We start from the raw sequence: 16313 nt of genomic DNA, 5'->3' as shown, positions 1-16313 counted from the left end.
ACAGTATAAATGTGTTGTAACCCTGAACATAGTGAGAAGTTATCACAATATGTTTTACAGATAAATGAAGCACTTAAACTAAATGATAAATGAAGAACTTAAAATGAGCGAAATAAAATCTGAAATATTGATTTATCTTTGTCCCGTTATTGTCGAGGATCAAGAAAGCAAATTTTCCAATGCCAAAAATAAATAAATAAATAAAATAAAAATCACACTCTTATAACATAGGGTTATTATATTATAAGATACAATGCAAAAATATTCATAGATTTAAATTTCTCTACAAACAGTTGGTCTGGTCACAGTATACTCAATGATGGTTTTAGTGTGCTCTGTAATGTCTGTTCTCTTACCATTGCTGGTATGGATTCCAAAAAAAAAAAGTGTGTGCGTATGTATGTACATATATGTACATGCGTGTGTAGATATATATGTATATGTATGTGTGTTTGTTGTTGTTGAGATGCTTGCATGTGCCCGGGGGCTGTTGATGGGTTGTTTGGTTTGTAACGATGGGCGTAGCTGCGGGAAGCTTATTTATTTATTTTTTGTTGATAAGTGAGTATAGGGGTGGGATTTAATAAGTTTTCTTCGTCCCACTCCTTTTCAGGTAAATTTTGTTTTTGTGCACTTTATGTTTAATATATGTATTTTTGTTGTGCCTGAAATGAACAAATAAATGAATGAAAAAGGATTAGGGGTATGTAGACCTCACAGGTTGATGTGTGTGACTTAAAGTTGTAACCTTTGCTTTCTCATCACACACAACTCTAATCAAATGTTGTACAAACAGACACACACACACGGAAGCCAACAAAAGTTTGGATTCTTGGTTTTATTGAAGCCAGGGGTCTGATAAACATTTTCCTTATCTTTGTCGGCATAATAAGCTAGAATCCGCATGGCAGCTTGAAGGCTACAGAATTTGTGTTACAGACATACAATCAAGCTTCTGAATTATCCCAGGGCACAAAAGTGCAGCCAGCCATGTGCTTACAATGTTTTGATATCCTGAATACAAAAGGACTGGAAGCAGAAGCTCATAGTCTCGTATAGATGTAGACTGTCGATAGTGGTCGAAGGCAATTCAGTTAGGATGAGAAGAGGAAGTTGCTTTCCACTGAATTTGTGTACCAGAAGAAAACAAAAATCCATCTTGGGAGCAAAAAGTAATCCAAGTCCAACTTTCAAGCACAAGCAGCAAGAGAGCACTTCATTCCACTCAGCTAAATGCCAAATTTAACAAGTGTGGCCATATTGTTGACAAATTACAGTTCAAACTTCTTATAAACCTAAGTGTGATATGACGAATCTGTGTATTCTGAAACAAAATGACAAATCATGACCAAAAAGGCCAAATGTGCAAACAAATGGGGGTTTATCTGCTGTAGTTTATCTACAGTGAAAGCTTTACTGGCAGCAGTTATTAGAGGATTTGTATTAGTTACAATATTGCCAGCACAAATGTGTTATTCCATAGTTAACCACAAGGGGCCCATTTAACAACCTCAGCAGCAAAATGGCATTTTCTCTGTGCATGTTAACATCTTGTTTTATTCTTAAATGAGGCAAGGCAAAAAGAAAAAGATGCACTCTGCATCTGCAGCTGTAGCAACAGTGTCCAAAGAAAAGTGCTTATTCCAAAATGCGGCCGTGCTGCTCCTTCCGAAATTGTGCTTCATCCACGTCGGCAACGGGCCCTCGAGTGCACGTTTCCCCCCCCACCAGTCACAAAAACAAAGCAAAGTAAAAACAATAAGCGCTTCATTTTGTTCAAAGTAAACCCAGAACTGCTGTGTTGAATCACTGTGACAATGCACAAAGCAGACGGTACACTGCTATTCCCTTACAGAGCGAATGTTTGAACAAAAAACCTGCTGACAATGTGTTCAAAGACCAGTTTCAACAGCCAAAACACAATTATGGTACGCCCCCCCTTCTGTCTGCTGAAACTCCAGACACGGCTGAATAGAGAAAGACATTTCTACCATTTTACAGGGTGTTACTTAAAAAAAAAAAGTTATAGGCCAGTCTGAGGTTTGGAATGCAAGGGCTCTATGCAAGAGTTGGACAAAAGAAACAAACAAAAAAAGGCAGCTGGTTAATCTTATGGATGACTACAAATGCAGATAATATGCATCTTTGGTTCTGTTCCAATTCACTCCAGTTTTCATTTTTCCTTTTTGGCTATTTGTAGCAAATAGCTGCTCTCCTATCACTTGCCATTCATTCTGCAAAAGTTACTGAAATACACCATCCATGGGATTAAGTAGGGCCTTGTATAGAGATTTAAGAATGAAAATGTACATTTCATTTTGATTATGGTATCATGAAACCATAAATATTATACAGACAATTTGATATGGTACAGTATAATTTTTTGATAAAAGCATAGAAATGACACAAGACATTTAAGCAACCCCTTAAGGACACACAAATTAATTAGGAGCTTTCCCGTGAAGGCAGGGTGCCTGTTGTGACAAACTGTTAGCTGTGCATTGAAGGCAAAAGTTGTCATCTTAAATGGGCACTAAAAAGGGCCGGAAAAAACAAAAGACCTGATCTGAAAAAAAAAAAAAAAACAAACAATAACAAAAACCCGAACCAAAACAACAACAACAGGCTTTCTACAGGGATGAGTTTCTACAGCTACTTCACGTAGAAACTGGGAATGTTTAAACTGACATGCAAAACACAGCGAGAGCAAAACATGTGAGACCAGAGGACGACAGTGGTGTCTAACACTGAATGTTAGAAAATCTCATTTTGTTCAAACCACAGCAGATAATTTTGTGTGTGTGCCTGTGTGCTTTGGCTGCAAATGAGTGGTTTCAACCACAGTAAGTCTGGGGGACCCAAAGGTTCCATCGTGTGGTTCCTTCTCAGTATCGGCAGCCTTACAGTTTTTATGAAGGCATTCAATCTATAAACATGAACTAGGCCACAGAAATCGTATTTCTGAAGAATAGAAGAGACCACAGGCTTGTTGTACATTTAAAAAAAAAAATAGTAAAACGAAATAAATTATTTGGATGACGAGAAATGGATAAAAACCTTTGAACCGATGGTGCTACAAGTGCGTTTCCTCCTGCGCAGACAAGCACCTCTACTATGACACAAACAGCTAACTGTGCGAGGCACTTAGGCGTTATAGTAGGAAAGATGCTGCCCCATCCCCTCCCCCAAATATACACACCTGTAGCTAAAGAAGCAATTCTGCTGCGACCTCTAACTTCTTGTCAAATCCCAACCATTTTATTCAAAGAAGCTATCTTAAGAATTTGGACAAAAAAGCGCTTTATACAAAATCAAGTTAACCTGAATAATTTTTTTTTTGTATTCATATTTACAGAATCCTTCGAGATGACTAGGGCGAATGATATGCTATCCGCTAACTGAACATGTCATATTAGTGTCATGGTGTCAGTGGCATTTTTACATGTTACGATGAGCCTTTTCTTTAAACTGATAAATGGTGCACAACATGAAATAAAAAGGAGGAGGTTTGTATAAATACATCAGTATCATATCCAACATTTTTTGTACATATTACATATGTTTGCAAGTATTTGAATTTATTAATGAATATATTTAAATACTTTTCCAAATGCAACCAAATTCCTTCAGTATGACAAGCGAAACCAGAGGAACCAGTATACTGCCACTCTTAAACCTATGAGTAGAGTGTATGAGCCCAGAATCTGGGGGGCCTTCAGCCCAGCAGGTCAGGCTGACTGCCAGGGAGTGTGCACACATTTCCCTAAACTTACAAAATAACATTTACAGTGGAAGAGAGGATAGAAAAAGCCAAGCCTTCAGCACTAATTTCATTAACACCTCCATTTATGTTCTCTTTCTCTTCCCATCTCCACTCCCTCTCCAACCTTCTGATAGCCTTTGAATCTCATTCAGTGAAACCACTGTGTGTGCTGACTGATACAGGCGTTAGGAATTTGGTCAATTTTTTTTGTCTTGTTTTTTTATGCTCACATGTACATATATTTTTCCAGAGTATTAAGTGGACGATGCAGCTGTTTTTGTTGCCTTCACGCTTCGTTCTCTGTCTGCGGTGGTATGTTGTTAGCTGAAACCATGGAGTCTTGCTTGCGAGTCATCCGGTCCAACTCAGCCTGGACATCAGTCAAACCCGGCTTCTGCCCTTGGAAAAAAAGACAGGAGACAAAGCCCAAAAGTAATCTCCTGTAGCTTCTGCGCCTGCTCATAAAAACAGCTTTCTATGGCAAGCAGATGGATGGATGGATGGGGTTTGAATGGTGATGCGTTCCCATGCTGGAGGTTGGTGGCTTGCTGCCACAGTTAACACGCACACATGCAAAACTAATCATCAGACAAAAGGAACATGCATTATCCTGTTGCAGAGACATTAACACTGCTCAGCGCTGGAACAAAGAGTACATGTTAGTGTTCTCAGGCAGAGATGAGTTATGCAATCATTTCTCTCATCTTTCACTGGGTACAATCAAGCTATTGCACAGCCAATATTTTACTTTGTTACATTTAATATAACAAAGAAAAAAATGTTACTTAAGTAGAAAAAAAGATTAATTAATAGAGCTCAAAAGCAGCGGGACAAGGTATGGTGTGAGTGAGATGCAGTTATGATGGGTGGGATGATAAATACAGGCCTGCCACAAGTTTCCTCAGCTGTCAGAAGTTCAGTCTAAGAGGACAACTTTTTTCTCCTGCTTTAACCTTCTCACTCAGGCTGTAGAGATAAATCTCCAGACAGCAAAATGGTCCACAGTCTCTAACAAGTGTTTGTAATTTAGAGTGCACGCACTCTGTAACACACAGCATCCTATAATCCTTACTGCTTTGGTAAGAGATCAACTGCTAACCTATGAGAGAGAAGGGGTTAAATAATCGGCAACTTCTGTTTTTCACTGAGATCAGAGGTGAAAGCACTGGAATTAGAGGTTGTACCTGTTTTCTTGGCAGAGCCTTGAACTCCAGCTCCCACTGCTCCAGCTCCTGGGCTCCCAGGGGCTCCAGTCTTTTTACTCAACAGACTGTTGAAGAAGTTAGCCAGCACTCCCTCATTGGCAGCTCCCGCTGTAGGAGGTAGGAGAAATGAGAGGGGTGGGGGGTGGGAAGGGAACTTGTTTATAAATACGTTTCTAATAAATGCTACATGCTTACTTAGTAACAACATCACCATTGCCATATAATTTGAGTTTACCCAGTTAATTCCTATGAATTATTTGTATTAATACACATATAATCCATTTTGTTTTTTTTTCCCAAAATAAGTCTTTCTTGTGTAATTGAAGACAAAAGCTCCTCACTGCCCATCACTGAGTGGTGTTTGGCACCAATGTGGGAACTATTTATCTTTCTTTCCTTTTTAAACAAAATATTCTACAATATTTTATTTTGAAAGAGTTATGTTCCTACAAACCAAGAAAAAAAACTATTAAATATAGTTAATAGACTGATATTAAAAAAATAGAATACACTAAACCCTGACTGTATATATAATAATGGCAAATTTGTGACCTGCACAGTTCCACCATTATGTGAATTCTTGTAGTGTTAACTCTAGAGGGCAGTACTTCACAACTTGTTCAGTGTTCATACAGCAAAAACATAAAAAAAATAAGTGAAAAGCTGTTCTTTTTCTTTGATTTCAAATAATATGGATGACAAAAGAGAATCTTGAATACCCTCTCTATCTCAAAAGAGAGTCCACATAACAAAACATCAGAAATTAGGGTGTACTGGAGTGTAAAGTGTGATTCTCATTTATTGACATTTGAAATTGTATTCCTTTCGAACGTACGTTTCATGTTAGGGTCAGGCTTCTTGACAGAGGCCATTGGTGAGCCACTGGTTACGGCTGTTGGACCGGCACGGCCTGTAGGCCGAGGAGACCCTGAGGTTGTCCGTCCTGGAGACTCCTAAAACACAGGAACCAGAATAAGAGTGTGGCCACGAACAAAAGCAGCTCACGTTTTTCTATCCAGAGAAAAAAAACATACAAATTAAATTTCACATTTGAGGAACCTTAAGACACTTACCGTTGCTCCTCTTGTTGGTGTGGCTGGCTGCTTTGCTAATAAGGACTAAAAAAGAAAAGAAGAAAAGCTTGAGTTAGATGCAATTACTGTTATATTACTAGTATAACAACAGGTTTTCCCTATCCTTTATTTTCAGGTAACATATTTTGATACAACTTCTTTCATAATGAAAATATCAAAGAAAAATGTATGCAAGAAAACTGTGACAAATAAATAAATAAAGGGGGCATTTAGTGCAGTAGAAGGAACTTAAAGCGCTGGGCAATACTAACCTGCAACTTCAGTTACGTTTTTTTTTAAATTGTCTTCCTGGTTTATTTTTTCACAAAATAGGAAGTGGGGGTAATGTTTCATGTCATGCGACAGTTTCAGATCAGCACGGGTGCAGTATAAAACACTGTTTAACAGTGAAAGCAGCAGATCACCACAAATATGTTAGAAAGGACTGATCCTTTTTTTTACCAGTGAAAGATATTTGACCTGATTTTGAGATCCTGCTTAGATCAAAATCAGAAACTAAAAAACAACAAACAAACGCAGCTCACTGGCTGGTGACAGAAATCATGAAAAATGGGGAGAAGGCCACATCTACCTGCTGCTTCATCAGGAAAACCTGCTCATCCTCTGCATTTATCTCTTTGTCATGAACCAGCTGTTAAGAAGAGCAAAGGAAACAAGAATGGCATTAAAAAGGAGAAGAACAGAGGACTACAGCGGCAAAAAGCTCTGGAATACTTCTGCATTTTTGTAACTTTTACGTTTGATCAATATTTGCATTTTCATACCTTTCGTACTGGAGGCTTTGTGATAAAATCTTCAAATGGATCTTCTGGTCTGACTGTTGTGAAGTTTTCGTGCAAAATACCAATTTTCTTCTCGTTATCCCATCCGGATGGACTAAAAGAGAAGGAAAAGATTTTTAAATTGTTGTTTAAAAAGATCTGAAGACAGATGCCAGCACAAACTGTTTGCCAACAATATGACAAACAGGTTTTAATATTTGGGACAAGGTTGACTAGTTTTACTTACATGAACACTGCATCCTTCTCCACCACTAAGGCAGGTGTGACGAACTGAAAGTCATACAGTTTATGTACTATATATTTGTAAAGCAGATCCAGGTTCTTCTCCTCTTTGACTGAGGTATAGATCAGACCTGCTCCATCTGTTCAGTTAAGTTAAGGCAGCAGTTGTTGGGTTAGTGTCATATATGGTAAATTGATATTAAGTCACATACAGAAATTCAAGGTATGGCAGAGCTCAAGAGTAAAAAAGAATAAAAAAAAAAAAAAAAAAAGACATGCATTAAAAACAAGGATACAGTGTAAGCAAAATCGCCTGATGTGGGACTGGATGAAGTCGAAGTGCTCGTCTCTGTAGTCGTGCTCCTTCTCTAGTACGCTGACTGCATCACACTTAAGAATTGAAGCAAAAATTATTGATATAAGGAAAGAAATACAAGATTTTAGTGGCAGACAATTAAAAATAAATAACACACTGGTTTTTAAAGTTAGTCAACCATTTGGCCAGCCGTCGAATCGGCGACAACAGATATCTGAGGGACAGATAACTGAGCAGAGAAGAGTGGTACACTCCTGTGAATGTAGGCGAACTTCTTGTTTCATAACCTTTTCTCTGAGAGTTGGAGATGTTGTGGGTTGGAGAAGAAAAGACATTTTGAATCTTTTGAAATATCTTTGAGATATCGAGCAGCCATTTTATCCAGATTTAGTAGTTTTTCCTCTGACAAGAGCTATTCAGAGGCCCCAATGATGAAAAAAATTAATTAATTTAAAAAAAAAAAAAAAAAAAAAGGCACATTCCCCATGTTCCAGCCACAGCTAGCATGTGAAGCTCTGCTGATGGCTACCTTGTGCTTTTCAGCACCCGTCTTTGCCTAGAGGATTAACAGGCAAGTATAATGGTAACTTTTTATTAGTAAATACTGCCTCACAAAGCACAGCATAAAAGTAAGAACACAGATAAATGCATCAGTGGGGATGGTCTCCACATGGGATTTTAGGCCAAATATGCTCACTAGTGTGGGAATTCAATCACATAGAACAGCTGGAAGAACAGATATCAGGGTGTTAAAGAAGATTTCCTTTGCCTGTTTATGGCAGACGACTCAGCCCTAAATAGAAGGAGCTATTGATCTCCTGGCTGTGATACAAAAAGCCAGTTTAGAAAATCTATAGATCATGAACACAGGTGGCTACAAACAAAAATCATGGCAGCAGCCAAGGATAGGATGCTTCTGGCATTATCTAGAGATTGTCCAAAATAGCTTAACCTAAAACAGGTATCCTTAGACTTTTCTGAGGACACAATTAAATTATCAGCATGTTAAGAAGCTCCTGAATGAAATGGATCCATGCCCTCAACAGAAATCAAAGCCTCGCTGGGGGAAATAGATTATACGGTAAGTTTAACTCCCAAAACTGAGACTGTAGAGGCACAGACACGCATACAAATAACAAGTAGCTTTTTAGATGACCAGCAGCTGTTCCTTCTTGTGTAGTAAAAGAAACAACAATGTTGTAATACATTACCAAGATTAATTATCATTAAGATTCCAAGTTTTAGCTCTGTTACATCTCAGAAACAAGTACCTCTAAAAAGCTTTTTATAGCAACATTTGTAAACGGCTTCAAATGTGACATTCTGGTAGGTTTAAGAGGTTTTTACCTTTGTGCAAACTATTAGCACTGGAATGCCCAGGTTGTGCGTGAGTGTGTTTTCCCCTAGTGGTAACACAACGTCCTCGTCCTCTCCTGCTGTTGGGGCTCGTCTCTGTGGGGAGGATGGGGTGGCATCCTCTGGTTCTGTGTACTCTTGGAAGGCTTTTATCACTAGAAGACAAATTAAAGGGAAAAAAGGGTAAAATGAGTGTATTAGTGAACGCAAAGCTCCAGATCTATAGAAAGACAGAAAATTATTTCAGTATTCAGTGTCTCGATCCACTGTTTTCTTCTTTCCTTTTCCCTCTCCTCGCCTGGCATCTAGCACTTCAGCACTGACAAAAAAAAAAAAGCCCTAAAATATAAACAACACTAAGGTGACAAATGTGGTCTGACCTCAGGGACTCTGTAGCACTGACAGCATTTTATAGGTGCACATTATCTTTGCTTGTAACGTTGGAAAGAGCAATGAGCCACTTGCAGCTTCTTCAGCACTATAAACTTTGTTTTATAGCACAGTTTTAATTGTTGTGCAAGGCCTCAAACTGTGTTCCTCAGATTAGATCATAGGGTCAACACAAATAAAGCTTCTTAGTGGTATATCAGGATAAGACTATGTCTGCCTAGTGACAGTCTAAATTTAAATGTTCACACAAGAAGTCACTGCCGTGTATACATTTGTGTAGCATCACAGAAAGAAAATTACAATGTTACATTTCCAGTTAAATAACATGCCTTGTTCAAAGACAGAAAAAGACATCCTTTATTTTCCTGTTGTGCTGATCCCAGCTGTCCAGACATTTACAAAGCTGCAGTGTGAAGGGGGGGGGGGGTTACGCAGGAAGCCATGGCCTATTTCCTCAAAAGCTAAAGCCAGATTGACTTGGTGTTTAGAGTCAAGCCCTTTACTTTCAGGCAAAGAATTTTATACAGGGGATGAGAACTGGTCTGAAAAGCTACAAGAACCCTTCTTAAGATGCACAACTGCACAAATCCAGTACGTATGCACAAAAAGTTCATAGGCCAAATGGGACTACCAAAGGATCCAAACATTCCAAAAAAAACCCCTAATGCTTTCATATATAAAGACAATGTTTTTTTAAGTCTGTGTTTTAAAGGCATAGATAAGATAAGACAAAATAAAAGACAGCAATACTAAACATTTTGATTTTATCAGAACACAGGAAAGACAAAAAAAGACTGAATTAAGGCAGCTTCAAGTTTTATGACAACCATGCATGCAACACCTGAGATAATGTGAGCCGCGTCTCAACTTTCCTTTGTTTGCAACACACACACACACACACACACACACACACACACACACACACACACACACACACACAAAACCCCTTAAAAGTTATTTGGTACAACTGATTAAGGCTGAGAATATTCTAAGTAAATGGAAAGAAAAAATATAATACTTTGGGCAGCATGTACAGAAACATGAAATTTTGCAGTGATTTCAAAACAGCAACATTTAATGCTGAAAGGAGAGATGATTGGTGGACTGTCACTTTAAAATAAAAACATTAAAGAGACAGACTTTGCCCCACTAAGACCTACTTATCTGTTCCACAAACAAGGGTGAGGTCAAAATGCATCAGCGGTCTTCATTAAGGACTTTTCAAATACTTTAAAATGTACTACATTTTAAGTACTGCAAAAGCACCAGTCAGTATATATTCTTTCTAAATTCAAAGGTTTACACTTGATGTCAGTAAAAGCTCAACTTCAGCTATAAATAAAGGTGTCTTGTGGCCAGACTAATTTCACCTAATAACATTTGGTCTTGGATACTACTGTTAAGTCAAACTAAACTTCTACAATGCTCTTCAACTGTTTATTAGATACAAAAACTGCCTCAAAACATAATTACTGCAACTGCAGATAAACAAGCCTATTACTAACAGAAGTCATGGACGCAAATAGTTTTCCATTCAACGAGCGGTAGAGAAGCAGTAGGTTTATCCTGTTATTTGGTTTGAGATGATTCCAGCAGCCAGCCTACTTTATTTACAGCAGAACAGAGCACGAGTCAGAACGTCCAGCCCACTGAATTTTGAGTTACGTCCCTTCCTGTCCCTGACGCTGCTGTAAGAGGGGAGGAAACCATGATGCAAGATGACTGCAAGACTCCCTGGACAAAAGCCACTCACACACTTCCAGTCTGTCGGTCTGACTCTCACTCAAACACTCATGGTCACACGTTTAAAATCTGACTAGTCCTCACCAGTCTGCTATTTACATTATCGTTTACATGCCAGAAGATCCTTTATTTCGGTGAGAGGCCTTGGCTAAACTGGACAGGGATCATCAAAAATGAAATGTTAAGAGAAGTCTGACAAACAGAAGTCAGTCACCCAAAACGGACCAAATAGTAAACAACACCACCACCACCAACAACAACAGTAGTCACAAAACAGCAATCCACACAGGGTATGAGGTCTACATTCCAGGTAGGAAAGCTTTCTGCTACATTATATCAGCCAATTGTAATTTTATTCCAATACAACTACTCAAAGCGAAAGCAAACTTAACATGTGGGCTAACTGAAAGTCATTAAACCAATTATTAGTGGGCAAAATGACAGAAAGCAATTCAGTGTGCTTTAGTCATCAGTTATTGAGCAGCTTCTCTTTTCTTTTTCACACGTTTTTCTGCAGATAAGGCTACTTGTATTGGCATGCTACACAGTGAGAATCTCTCTGAACCTGTGCTGTCAACCTCATCTAGCATATAACCAGTTTTACTTCTCTGTCCAATCTCTTTTGGCACTTTTAAGAGCAAAAGCAGCAGGCAATGTTTGGGAGCTGACAAGAACATTGAGCAAACCCTGGAGGCTGAAATAAACTTATCTGAATACCAACAATCTTTCCAAATACAAAAGAAGCGTTCATAAGCATGAGATGCCCCAATTCTAAAATTAACAGGAGAACAACATCTGAGTGCATCACAGTCATTGATCTGCAGAACTTGCCTCCAGCAAGAACACACAGCTGAGGATCACGGGCCTCTCTGATGATGACCTAGAATCCACCTCAGCAAAGTGTAATAACATACAGTGCTTGCCTTCGATGCTATACAGCAACCAATCAGCAAGGAGTCCAGCAGTTATTATGTAACACTCCCATTGCATCCACCATGGGATGCTTTAGGCACATTTGTTTTTTTCCTTTACGTTTTCACCTTAAAGAGTCAGTTCAAGTCAGATTTTTGCATTTTGATATATGAAGGAAAATGACCACATTATAACAAATCGCCATTTCAATAAGTGGATCTGCTTCAACAAAACAGAGATCTATTTGGAGGTATGCTAGTTATTGATATTTTAACAATCTGAATGTGTCTTTTGAAATGCTCAACCATGACCGATGCCAGCTACTTGACCAAAATGTACACATTTCTACCGCTGAGGTTTCAGGGGATGTTAGTTTTTCACTTTATAAGCTACATGCATGAATGCAGGTATGAATGTAAAGCTAGATCAAGCAGAGTGTGTGTGTGTGTGTGGGGTGAGGTGTGTGTGGGGTGGGGTGTTCTAAATACAAGCCTTGCATTTATTATTGGTGTATATGCATTTATTATTGGTGTATATGTAACTTACTCTTCTGCTCCATTTCTCTCATGTTCTCAGGAGGAATCTTGAGCTTGTCCACATGGTCACGCAGGACACTGGCCCACTTCTGCAGCGACTCCATAATGGTCCAAGGTCGTGACATATCCACAACAAACACAGCTAGACAGTCAGGTAGCGACTGAGCAGTAACAGCAAACTTAAGAAGGCCTTTGTGGTATAGGTCCCCATCCAGGATCCACACATTACAGCGTGTAAGGTCTGCAATAAGAAAGTAAAATGCTAGTTAAACACAAGCACTAATAATAATCAGTTTTAAAGTGGAATTATTTTATAAAGGTTCCTGCAGATTAATGACAGAGACCACATTCAAGGTTCATCAGTGAATCTCACCATCCCTGTCCTCATCGTGGACACTTAAGTACAGATACTCCAGTCCCCTCCCCTTCTTGTTGTGCTCAGCTCCTTGAAGTTTGGCCATGAGTGTTGTCTTTCCTGAACCATCCTCACCTGCAAAATATTTTATTCATAATACAGATAAATAGATTATATTAATCTTTCCTGAACCATCCTCACCTGCAAAATATTTTATTCATAATACAGATAAATAGATTATATTAATGTTATTTTTAAACAACAAATTATATGACAAAAAAAAAGCACTAATACATTTCCGTTCCTTTCAAGAAGGATATCTAGATTTTCCACAATCTACACACTCTCACACAAACCTGCCTGATGAGAAGCAGCACTTCTCACATTTTCAGAGGGCCTGTTCGAATAAATATGACCCCACCCAAGAAGAATACCCTATATTCTTCTGTTTATTATGTCTGTCTTTAGTTCAAACCTCAGCCCGAGGTGGGGGTTAAGCAGCTCAAAGTGCAATTCAGAAACGTGCAATCATTAGATTTTGCAGCTGCTTTGCCCTCTTCTACCTCTCAGGGTTGACCAGCACAAATAAACTACAGAAACTTCAATTTTCACACATGTAACCAATACTCACCAAATATCAGGATATTTTTTCCCGAAGGCAATTTTGAACTCGATCTAGTTGAAACTTCACTCAGTATTGAGGACCTACAGATAAGAAAAAGACAGGTAGATTTTAATATACAAGTCACACTGACTGTGATCAGACTGACAGCAGCTCCTCATCTCAGAGCAGTCAAACGTGGTGTCAAAACTGTTAACCGGTAACTAGTTGGACACACCTTAACTTCATTGATTACGATCACTTTTTGACTCTTTGAGCCGGTCCAGTGATGACTCCAAGACAGCACAGAAACAGGAAATGATAATTCGTTTCCATTGACTGGTACGACAGAAGCTCAATCCTGAATCCATGAATTTACCGACGAGCAACTGTTATCTAAAGACGCTATCATGTTTTGTTTTTTGTTTTGTGTTTTGCATTTCTCTTTAAGTTAACGGGTTTCTAACGTTTACGTTACTATTAGCTTACTGTATCCTGCATCAAGACGCTAACTAGTATTTAGCTCTTATCTTGACAAAAACTATCAAAGCTACTAGTTATTTGAATGGCGCCCTGGAAAGTGTCTAACGTTCACTGTATTAGTAAAACTCCTCTGCTAGGTAACTACAAGGCAGTGTTAGCTTAACATCAGGAGGAGCAGCAGCAAACCCGCTAGCTGACGTTAGCTGATCTGCTAACAGACTGACCGCTCAGCTTCAGTTAGTGCTAACGTTGGTGCTAGCCGGGCCGGTGTTTGATAGGGAAAAACCGGCAGTGACAAAGCAGAACCATGGCGGCTGTGCTGTTCTGAGAAGGCCCTGCGGAAGCATGAAGTCGTTAAAAGAGTAGCAGGACTTGCCAAAGATTTTGCCCTTCTTCCTCTTCGTTGTTGTTGTCTCCTGTCCCAGCTGCGCCCGGGAGCTGTTTCTCCAAAACGGGAGCCATCTTCTCTTTCTACAACCACAAAGGCAAGGCCCTGCTGCTTGGCCACCAGTAGCACCGCCTTCATCCGAGTGGCCAAGGGTGCGTTACATTCTTCGTCTGCCGCGTCCCGCCGGAACCCCGTGTTTCTCCTCTGCTATTTCACTTATTGTAATGTGCTTTTATTAATTTATTTAATATTTATTATTGATGAGGACCGCCTTTATTGAATAAACTAAAACTTTTATTGATATATATGAGTGTAAAAAAGTTTGCACAAATCAGACTGTTTTTATGGCACTTACATGGGGTCAAAATATCTAGTTGTCCTTCTGGCCACGTTCCAGTAAGTGATGTAATGGCAGTTTTTTCTTTCTTTAAACAGCTGATGGAGAACATTGTGATATCAATAATTGACTCGGGGCAAACATTTTACTGGTTTCTGTCATTTACACTTACTATTCGGTGTTAATTTAACCTATAATTCCTCATTTTTAGCAACAAATGCATAATGAGTTTATTTTTTAAAAATATAAGTATTACTGATTTTACCGAAGTTTTAAAGTGAAAAGTGAAAATATAAGTTATACTATTTGATTGATCAGGGTTTTATTATCATTATTATTATTATTGTAAATACATTTGTGTCCAACAATAGTGGTATTTAGCAGGTCTCCAGTAGATGATGCTATTGCTCAGAAATCCGTCTTCACTATTACGGTTAACCAAAATGTAAAAATAAAACTAGATGTGGAAAAACGGGCATTCCAGTTAACTAAAATAAAATAAACGCTACAATTTCAGAAAAAGTAATAGATAAAATTAACTGAAACGATTTTGCGATGTGATAAATTAACAAAATGAAATAACAACATATAGTAATAGGATTTGTTATTTTAGTAAAATTTGTTATAAAAAAGGCTTTGATGGACATGTTTACTGAGTTTTTAAAGGTCTCCAAGGCTGTGAGTTAACTGCTTTCAAAAATATTTTTGATTCTAACACCGATACCGATTTTCCAGTATCAGTATAGGTATTGCAATAACACCGAAACTAATAAAAACTAAACTAAAACTAAACATTTTCAAACAGTTAAAGCTACACTGAAACATGGAAACTCACTATGGGAACTAACTTAAACTAAAATGAATTGAAACAACAAACAAAAACTAAATGAAATAAGATCTCTGTCTCCACTAACTCTTTGGAAATTCTAATAGTGAAAAAACAAACCTACTACCATTTCTATTTGATTTATATGGTTACAATTGGGTCTAAAGGCCACAGCCACAGCCACAGCACAAGGAGTGATCCAACAAAGGCTTAGATTGGGAAGGTTTTGTTGATCATTATTTATCCATCTGACATCCCAAAACTTAAATCAGTGGTTAAGAGAAGATGCTGTGTACTGTGTAATGTGTACTCTCTTCCAAACTCCAGCAACTCTGAGGCACATCTTTACAAAAACCAGCCTGTCCCGAGGCTGCTACACCTGTACGCACAATCAGGTCTTGCAACAACTGGTGATCATCCTAGAAGGAAAGTGAACAACCACAAGTGTCTTCGCTCCCCCATTCCCTGGACTATCAAGCATCTGGTCATGGTCGTCTTCTCAGGAGATATTATAGTTCCTGTAAGATATAGTTGGAGAGGCAGATAAACTTAAACTATGCTGAAACAATTAGCTTACCAAGGCATCCTTGTGGAGGTTGGGTGACATCACTCTTTAAGAGGTGTTGTTGGAAATAAATCAACAAAACACTGAGGATGGAGGGTACCTACCTGACAACCCCAATGAAGTGGTTACCACTCTTCCACTAAAAATACCAGGCAGGAAACAGAGCTGATGTTGTGGTCTGTAAAGACTATTAATGACCGTGGTGTTAAAAATCTTGAAATGTTGAAAGGCCTGAAGGGCTGCTCGGGCTTCCCTTTCAGTTGCACTATACTCACACCAATCAGGAGGAAACTGGGTGACCAGTGCCGAAGGAATCTTCCTGTAACAAAAAAGCAGTAACTCCAACTCCACTAGAGTCAACAGACAGCTTGAATGGTGTGCAAAAGTCTGGAGCTGACAGAACGGGGGTGCTACAGAGGAGAGCTTTATGGTTTGACAG

General features: G+C 38.7%; 1 protein-coding gene across 2 annotated transcripts; it reads right to left on the bottom strand.

Annotated features, from left to right (window-relative positions):
- Positions 1–819: 819 nt before the first annotated feature.
- dync1li2 (dynein, cytoplasmic 1, light intermediate chain 2) lies at positions 820–14302 on the bottom strand. 2 transcript variants are annotated; one of them, XM_063474427.1, is made up of 13 exons: positions 14135–14302; positions 13306–13379; positions 12693–12809; positions 12330–12560; positions 8730–8893; positions 7363–7456; positions 7071–7206; positions 6827–6938; positions 6634–6693; positions 6042–6086; positions 5804–5921; positions 4948–5076; positions 820–4162 (listed from the first exon to the last, which is right to left on the bottom strand). In XM_063474427.1, the coding sequence occupies exons 1-13, from the start codon at positions 14218–14220 to the stop codon at positions 4050–4052; spliced, it is 1479 nt and encodes a 492-aa protein (XP_063330497.1). In that variant the 5' UTR covers positions 14221–14302; the 3' UTR covers positions 820–4049. The 2 variants fall into 2 exon arrangements, with proteins under 2 accessions (XP_063330497.1, XP_063330506.1); XM_063474436.1 differs by having other exon boundaries at positions 820–4157.
- Between the last annotated feature and the right edge of the window lie 2011 nt (positions 14303–16313).

This window comes from Pelmatolapia mariae, linkage group LG1, assembly GCF_036321145.2.
Source record: "Pelmatolapia mariae isolate MD_Pm_ZW linkage group LG1, Pm_UMD_F_2, whole genome shotgun sequence".
Lineage (NCBI taxonomy): Eukaryota > Metazoa > Chordata > Actinopteri > Cichliformes > Cichlidae > Pelmatolapia > Pelmatolapia mariae.
This window is presented reverse-complemented; position numbering and strand designations above follow the sequence as displayed.